A 9,482-nucleotide genomic window follows, 5' to 3' on the forward strand; every position below is an offset into this window, starting at 1 on the left:
ACAGTCATAACTGGCTGTATGATTATCATAACTGGCTGTGTGATTATAAATTACAAGATCTGTATCAGTTTTGCATTTTAAATTCATTTAAATCTTTTGTTTAAATTAATTCAATTAATCAAAGCCTGACATAAGATATGTTTTAACATTACACCAGCCTGTGACATGTATATTATGGACCTGTTTGAAGGTGATCCAGAGTTGCCCTGGCACATACATGGGTGTCCCCGTGTACTAGTTGGGAACTTTCCAATTATACCATCAGACCTGTGCTATATTAGACAGTTGTACCCTGGTAAGGAAAGCTGTTCAATACCAGGTAACTCTACTCCATGGCTACTGGCTTATGTTGTCAGTGCATGTATAAAGATCCTGAATGGCAGTTTGCAGATAATCTGCTTTCTATTAGAAAGAGATTTGTGTGTGTTTACATACACCAAAATATACAGGTAGAATATACACGACACAGTGTGCTTGCCATCGATTGGAGGCATTGGAGGCCTATCTAAAATATTGTAATTCACTTACTGTCCAAAATGAGTAGAGAGTTCTAAAAGTGTCCACATATAAAAGGCAAATTATATAACCCCATAAAAAGTTTCTTGTCACCTCTATGCACACAGACTGCCAGTATAGACCACTTATTCTATACATATCTATGGCACATCTGAATTTAATTCACTATCAAAAGATTTTTTATGTGGTAAGAGGATAAAGTGCTAAAAAGTCTATTAAACAGGATCCTGCAAGCTTAAAGAGACACACAAAGAACCTTTACCTATTTATTATTTCTTATTCAGTCAGTTGAATAAACGAATGTTCAATAAAATGCAGAGTACACCAAACTAATCACATAAAAGGATGACCTGTATTGAAATGTCATTTAAATTATGTCTTTACTAGTTCTTGTGAAATGTATGGATGATTAAAAATAGCACGTTTTTAAGTCTTACTTTTGTGTAAATCATAAATACATAATCTATTAAGTTTATATACATATTTCTTCCTGGGATTTCAATTGCATCAGATTATCATTATTTTATGATTATTCTTAATGGTCTTGTCTTTCTTAGATTTCTGTTCTTAGAACACCAGCAGGAAGTTTATAACCAGATGACATAGTCCCATTTGATTATTAAAATAAACTGCCTTTGAATTATACAACACTGAAATGAGAAACTTGATCACCTACAGTGAATCTCATAAAAGAATTACATGTAACATGTTAAGTGAATATAACAAGTAATCATTTTCTAAACAATAGATGTGAAAAGTCACCAGGAACCTAATACATTAATTGATTCAATATCAAATTGAAATCATTGAATGAAACTGCGTCATAAAATAGTCTGAATTATTCTGTTTTAATATTTCCCTTGTGTTTTTAGCTTGAATCTAGAGATATACACTGCAACATTTTTAAAGCTTCTGCCAATTAAGAGATTTTAAAAAATTTACTATGTCTTGTATATACATTTACCTGTGATTACTAAATTTAAGGTTACCATTGTCCTTCTGTTGCTAAGTGTATAAACATATCTAATATGTATGCAAAATTTGGTTAAATTTGTCAAGTTCATGCAAAATTAGTTAAGTTTTTACAGGACTGAACAGCAAATATTCACTTAACATTCCACATTAGGTCTTTCCTTAGGACTATTTCCACAGTGTTAGATAAAAAAGTGTGTAAGTTATACCTACTTGAGTTCTACATGCATGGCCCTGGGTCATGTGATGCAGGAACTTTTTGTACATCTAACTCAATAATTCAAACAGTTGAAAATATCATAATCTGGACGATACATATGTATGGTATGAATAATGGATTTCTTCAAAATCAAGTTAGCTTACAAAAAATAGTACCTTAATTCAAGCAGTCTCTTCTGGTAACTGTTTGATCGGTCCCCATAGTCTGTCAGCATCCAATGGCTGTCCATAGGGCAAATGTCCACTCAACTTCTGTCCTTGTGAACCTTTATCTACAGAATGTATTGATTCTCTGAGAAGTCTTTGAGTTTCCTTAATCACAACATGTGGGTCTAACGTACTGTTAGCTGTCCGAAGTGTGACATCACTGAAAGGAAACACCAAAAACATGTCCCCTACTCTAGAACATGGACCTTTTGTTTTAGGCCCATTGGAGTTCACACGATGCCTATTAGTACTCATTCCAAGCTGTGAATTTTGGCTCTTTCGTAAAGGAGGAGCAATTTGTCGCTCTGCATTTCGGGTTAAACGCCGAGGTACGGGAGAAGTAGATACATACAGTTGTGTCCTTGAACCTATAACAGCATTATTGTTGTCTTGAGCATTGCTGTATCTGTGAGCAGGTGACTCTCGACTTGAACGGGGTGTTGGATACCGGATGGCTGAACGAGTTTGATACATGGAGTTCCTGCGGAGATTAATGTCTCTAGCTCCATTACGTATTCCACCATTACGATACTGCTGTTGTGAGTTTGTCATCCCAGATGCTGCAATCTTCCTAAGTGTACTTGAAGTTTCATTTGGCTGCAGAGATTTAATGTTGTAAACGTTATTCCTCTGATCAAACAATGGACTTCCTTCCCCTCTTTGAGTTACCTGTTCTTGATCCACCTGTTGATGTAGTAAGTTGTTTGTCTGCAACCTCTGAGGCAACAACTTGTTATTCCTACGACTCTCTGGCTTTGTGATCAAGTCTGAATTTTCATGACTAGAACTGGAGTAACTTGAAACACCACTGTCAGAGGTATAGGAACTCTTAGTTGATCCTTTTTCTGTAAGAGTTTGCGATCCCTGTTGATAGTCTGCTCTTCGCACCACAGATGACATAGTGGCAGACCTCTCCATCATTGTGTGTACGGGTATGATTGCAGAACGGGCTGAACTTCCTTTCACATTATTATTATTGAATTCCTGATACTCCTCAGGTTTTGTCCCACCATCTCTACTAAACAACCTTCGGCTACATGCAGTGGCAGATCGCTCTGACATTAAACCCATTGTCCTCTGCCTTTCCATCAGACTTCCTTCTTCCAAGATCTCAAGTTTGTCACTGTCTACACTAGAGATTCCGGAACTTGCACTGCTTGGTCGTCCTTCATCTCCAGGTGTGGCAAGTGGTAAACCAAAACACATGTTTTCATCTCGTTTGGATTCAGGCACTTCATTGATGAAATATGCACTTTCTTGTACAGCTGTCTGCTGTTTGTTTAATGATGACATGTTTTTGTGGAAGGATGTTGTCTTCTTAAGAGTACTTCCTCTCTGACTGGCACGGCTCATAGATGAGTGTCGATCATATGGCTCTATAGTGCGACCCCGACGGAAAAGCTTTTTATAAGCATCTCCACCTCTTTCCATATCTTTCTCTTTGAAATCCAATAACTTCAACAGGTCATGAAGCAAAGGTTTCTTCACTAAGAGATCAGCTTGGCAATCAAAGCTTAGGGCTGGGCTGAAGTTGACCTCTAATAACCATGGCTTTAAGTTTTCATCAATTAGAATGTCAAATCCATAAAGTTCAAAGCAGTTGTCACACTTGGGCACTTGTGGAGCCTGAACAAGAAGAGTCAGAATAATAATGTTACTTATTCGAGTCCATAAAGTACTGTCGTTGACATTATGTTGGTGAAAGTACTGTCTTAACTGTGTGATTGTCCACTTGCAACCTGGACCAACACGTTCCTTGTCCAAAGCATACCCAGGACTGTGTTTATTTATAGAAGTGTTGGTAAGATGAGCAAAAACATTATGTAAGGCATTCAGATCAAACTTTTCAGTCCCAAATCTCACAAGACCTTCCTCAAAGATGTAAATATTTAAGGGATGAAAGGATGGCACTGCTACATAAACACGGATATCAAACTTGTATCCTCCAATCAAGAAAGGGTTAGAGATGTATTGCTGGACTACAGCATTGCAGTCATACTGTAGTTCAGAAATGTCACGAAACAGGAATATTCCTCTCCCACGGGACAAGTCTGCCGGTTTACAAATCCAAAGTATATGCTTAGATTCAGAGTGCTGTTGCTTTAACCTGCTATACTCTGCTACAAATCTGGTATAGTCGTTTGGAAGATTGAAGGCAATTGGACTGAAATTATAGACTCCTGCCCCATGTACACCTTTCATTCGTTTCAGATTTCTTGCCAGGCAATCTTTTTTTGTAATACCGGTTGACTTTGGATAGTGATTCAGACGTTGCCATGGATTGATTTGATCATAATCGCAATTGCGGAAACGTGACGTGCGCCACCATAGGTTCCACTCGTGTTCCTCCTGATCATCCTCATCAAACTCAATCCAGCCTCTTTCCAAGAACACCTGTCGTAGGAGTTCTGGGCCCTGACCATGATCATTGATTCGAAAGACCAACCTGTTTTTTTGTCCTACGTTCTCTGACATGGTCAGGACAAGGTTAGCCAAGGTCAAACGTCACATTTCCAAAAATCCAGATTCCTGCTGATTCTCATATCTCCTCCTGACGAACAAAATATCAGAATGAAATAAAAAAATCACTGTGAGCTTATTAGGGGAACATTTATATATAAAGGTCCAAGAAATCATAACTTTGGTGTCAGAAGTCAGAAAAGGTGTACAATAATAGGCTATACATGTAAACATTGCCTCATTACAGCAATATGGAAGATCTGCAAATAATGTAAATCCTCCTTCGTTACACTTATCTGGTAAATACTGCTCTGATATATATGCATCTGAAGTAAACAATGTAAATCTTGCATCTTTACAATAAACTCTACCTACTCTAACAGATCTGCTGTAAACAAGGTTGAAATATGGATTATTTATGGATAGCCATAGTGTGAGATAATTATAACAAACAACAGTGCATTTTTTGCAATGTTAAAAATTATTACCATTGATGCATGTCATAAACCTTTATATGTTATAGCGAAATGTCTGCTCTCTAATATTCTGTCTGCTTATTGAATTTGGGAAGTTCAAAACAGATTCTTTTCATAGTTCTTTACAGTCATGATAGAGCAACTTTCCTCAGATATAGTAAAATAGAATCATAGATGTTTTATCATGGTTTATGTAGACAGATGTACCTATGCTTTTATTGCCATTGGAAGGTTGTGCAATTTCCTCTTCCCCGTGCAGACATTAGAAAGTGAGTCTGTCATTCTGGTAAATGCAAAAAGCAGCATTTTTGTTCAGAGTAGAAAACTAACCATACTGTCAATGAAAAACACCATCATCTCTTGCCTCTCTGACATCAATCACCATTTAACTTAATCCCATCGCCAAAACAACCTGAACCTGTCATCATCAATAACTATTATCTCTAGTGATTATTGTTGATGTGTATCTCAGGTCAATAGCACTATGGTGAGATACACCAGGGCAATGTGTTATTTCATCAACATACAAAATGTCAACACATCATTGACATTACTTGCCACATTCAAGAAATACAATAAAGTTACAATCATTCAAATGTAATTATGTTCAACCATACACAGAATTATTGACATATTTCTTTTCTTTTTGCCTCTGCCAAATATTTAACAATCAAATATTCAATAACTAAGAGACCATATGATCATGATTGTGATGCTCACTATCAAAGCAGTTTAACCCACATTTTCTTTCTTTTTTTTTTTTTTTTTAAATATTTGAGTGTTTCAGCAATTCACTTGAACTCAATTTACCACTAACATTGGTCAGTCGTTAAACTAACAAGTGCAATACTGAGGTAATTTGGTATTCTACTGCTAATTCAAGTACATTATATAGGCATGACAGTTATCTCTCATGATCAGCAGACCAGTAACAGTAAGTAACAGTATAACTTCTGTTAAAGGCCCTTTGTACTGACTGTGGTAATTGAAATGCATGACTATTACATGGAGTGGCTCCTGTCTCTTGAATACTGAAAATATCAATTAAATTGAACTTTATAATTTTGGTCTGTATGGATATGTCAAACTATAGGCGATAAGGTAATTGAATTCAGCTGGTAATTCTTAACAAAAACTTCTGGGTCTATGGCTACGTAACCAGGTTAGTCTAGTGTAGTATCGACATAATAAAGCCCTTAAAGTACCGACTACGTTATATGCTACATTGTGATTCTAATTTCTTAAATAAACATTACGAATATGTAACGATAACTTTAATATACCATATGTATTGAGTAGAAGTGACAACGTCAGTGATTAATCTTAGCAGACGATTATTTTAAAACACAACCACACGTCTTACCGTAGACACGTGCTAATTAAATCCCACTTGTGTAATAAGGCAGATTAGACCTTTAATACGACCTTTCAAAACATACAATGGGATTTAGAATATTGAATTGGCTATTGAATGACATTACCATATTGTTTGACACAGTCTAGTTCCTTCTATTGTTGAGAGTCGCAACAAAAACTCAGAACTTTGTCAATGACAGTAAAACAAACTCGCATGAAATCCAGTAAAGCCAGTATAAAGACACATTGTACGAGAAAGAAAATAAATTTACAGTCGTAATAGGATGATATTTTAAAATGTACCTTAACCTGTCAATGCTGTTTTCTCAGGACATCGTCCTTGTAAATCACCACACATGTGTATGTGCCGTGGCCAGCAGCCGACCACAATATCAGCTTACCCCACTGTTGACATCACGTGACGTAGCGACAACCAATGAAAAAAGTTTTTATTTCAGCTAGGTTAATTCGCCTTCATTTTATTGTTAAACCCCAAAACAGTGGTTGTCGAGGGAAGCAGTGAACACACATCAAAAAATAATATCAATTGAAAATAAATTAGTATAGATAAAGTACCATAAAATACTCACATTTAACAAAACATTTTCATCATGCTGGGGTATTTAAGACATCCAATAAGCCCAGCGTTAAATGTGATAAAAAAAAGTCTATTGGTACGTGTAACTAACTATGCTTGTGACTTTTAACCCTATCTTAAATCCATCAGGCATGCATGTTGTTTGCCTTGAATGAAATGTTTTCTTGCAGTTTCCTCGTCTATAATAGGCACTTTTTTTTACTATAGAACATCCATATATTTTCGACTAGATTTCTTGAATCATTATTCCACTATAAATATCTATACTCCTTAAATATTGGAAATAAATATCAAGAAGACAGCATAAGCTGATTTACTATTGATAAATACATGCAATAAAATATCAAGATCTGAACATAATCATAACCCAAACTCAAATTCATTAAAACTAGGGCAAAATATGCACAAACGAAAGATTTACACATGGAGACACCTAAAAAAGCAAAAGGAGAATAAGTCCAGGGCCCCTTTTCCTGAAACCGTTCTCAAGCTCAAGCATGAATTTTGTGCTCAAGCCTTATGTCTTGTATAAGCTAAATATTAATAAATAAGACTGATTTTGCCAAAGATAAAAAAAAAAAAAAAAAAGAATTGAAAGGACTTTAAGTCAAAGTTATATTCAATGTTTATATTTGACATATTATTTTATATGATTTAGGTGAATTATAAAAAAGTCTGCTTCAGCACAAAATATATGCTTGAGCATGAGAATGGTTTCATGAATATGGGCCCAGGTGTTCAGGAAGAGTAAGCCCCTATTGCCTACTTTGCAAATCTTGGTTGATCAAAGTAAGTAATGTCACATTCTCAAATCAGAACATGGTATACAGCAAATGCTTGTGTGGCAAAGTTTTTGCCTGTCAGTTGTCAACATCTTGCACTAAAAGTCTTTATACTGGAAATGGCCATTTAATACGGAATCAAATTCATCATGTAAACACAATAGGTAGAAATCGGGATAGAGAGATGTTGCTATCAAGAAATGGAAAATGCACAATAGGAAATTGAAATGATGCAGCTTGGTGGAAAGCTGTCCAACATAACACTGAGTGTAAGTCTTTGTATTTACTTAAATAATGTAGATACATATGTACTACATGGCGAGACAAGTACAAAAAAGTTTGAGGCCAATTACGGTGATACTTTATGGATAGCTGTTATTTGATTAATTTATGCTAATACCCAATATCTATAAATAATGATACATGTAACTTTACCTAATTTGATTGTAAAGATTAGGATAAGTACTTTTAACTTGATTTATTGATATTCATAAATGATAGGCTATCCATCAATATTCAGTTACAGGTATCTGTCAACTTTTTATTTATTATGTCTTTATAACTGAGGATCCACCTAAGGAAATAACCTATGATCAGTGCTTGTGCTTTATGACAGGTTTGACTGAATTAAAGAAATCTCATTTCGATATAATATGCCATTGCTATATCATTTTTAAGCAAGAAGGATTTATCTCCCTTTAGAATTAAGTACCACAGTGCTTGTAACCCTGAGAATGTCTCAATCAGTTTGGTCAGTGATACTCCTTGCACCATCACCAATTTTGTTTTAAAACATACCCCAGTAACCATTTTGACTTTCTAGTTTTTTGGTGACCAAAGACTCAAGTTTTCAATAACATATATTTAGGTCAATAATTTCTGTCATTTGTTACTTTTGTTCATTTCTGAGAATTAAGAGGGTTCTCGTAGTAAATATTTGTTACCCTTAATACAGTACATTGTATATATGATGTTTTTGACCACATAGATGGAATTACTTTTGTTGAGTGTTGGATAATCACATACATATACCATGTTTCCTACGTAGAAAATACAAGTAAGGAATCTTCATCCTCCTGTCTAAAAAAGGTTCAATGGCAACTTTCAGAAAATGATTTATTTGCTCTCTCCTTAAGAGAAAATTAATAGAATCTTTCACTCCTTAGAGATGGGATTTGGGGACCACAACTTGAGACTTGAGTGGAAAGAGTATTCAATTAGTACACATCAGGCTTTCAAGGACTGATATTCCCCCATTTTCCCTTACCCTCCTTTGACCAATTAGATCTGTGTTTTTGTTGTCCCCGTGCTTCGCATAGCTGACATGTGTTACAAAAGCATTACTGAATTGCTGAGGTGGCTTGAAAGAATTGTCACTGTGACATTATATCGTGATCCTTAGAGAAGAACTCCATCTAAACCCTAGGGTAAGAGAAGGAAATCTCACATCAGTAAAAAGCATGGATATACCTGACCAGGATAAAAGATCACAATTATTCTGCAATGTCATCATCTTTGCTGAATCCCACTGTGATTATTTTGATCACTTGTAAAATATTGACAAATATGTAAATTCTTAAATTTACATATAACATATAGATCTCCAGTAAGATAATGTTGTTTTTCAACAGTAATTCTTGAAATAGTTTGCTTGAGTGATATCCCTCCCCTAATTCTTCTTGTGGTATATATAACACTGAGAGCAAAGTGAACCAGATGGTAGTTTAACAGTATACTTCCGAGTTAAATGTATATTAGATTTGATGTGTATGTATAAAATACATGTACCTGGTATGCTGGTATTTTTTTATGTTTCTTTTAAGGGTCAAACCCAGATCCTAATTAAAAAATTCAGTTGATAACTGTAATTAAAAAGGAAGATTATCTCCCCTTAAA

At 35.2% G+C, this 9,482-nt stretch overlaps 1 protein-coding gene across 1 annotated transcript; it reads right to left on the reverse strand.

Annotated features, from left to right (window-relative positions):
• Window positions 1–1,869: 1,869 nt before the first annotated feature.
• Window positions 1,870–4,389, reverse strand: LOC132556724 (tubulin polyglutamylase TTLL7-like). Its single transcript, XM_060221165.1, has one exon. It carries the CDS (start codon window positions 4,387–4,389, stop codon window positions 1,870–1,872), a length of 2,520 nt encoding a protein of 839 aa, XP_060077148.1.
• Between the last annotated feature and the right edge of the window lie 5,093 nt (window positions 4,390–9,482).

Source organism: Ylistrum balloti, unplaced genomic scaffold (genome assembly GCF_031769215.1).
Source record: "Ylistrum balloti isolate Yb309-2 unplaced genomic scaffold, AGI_CSIRO_Ybal_v1 Utg370586, whole genome shotgun sequence".
Taxonomy (NCBI): domain Eukaryota; kingdom Metazoa; phylum Mollusca; class Bivalvia; order Pectinida; family Pectinidae; genus Ylistrum; species Ylistrum balloti.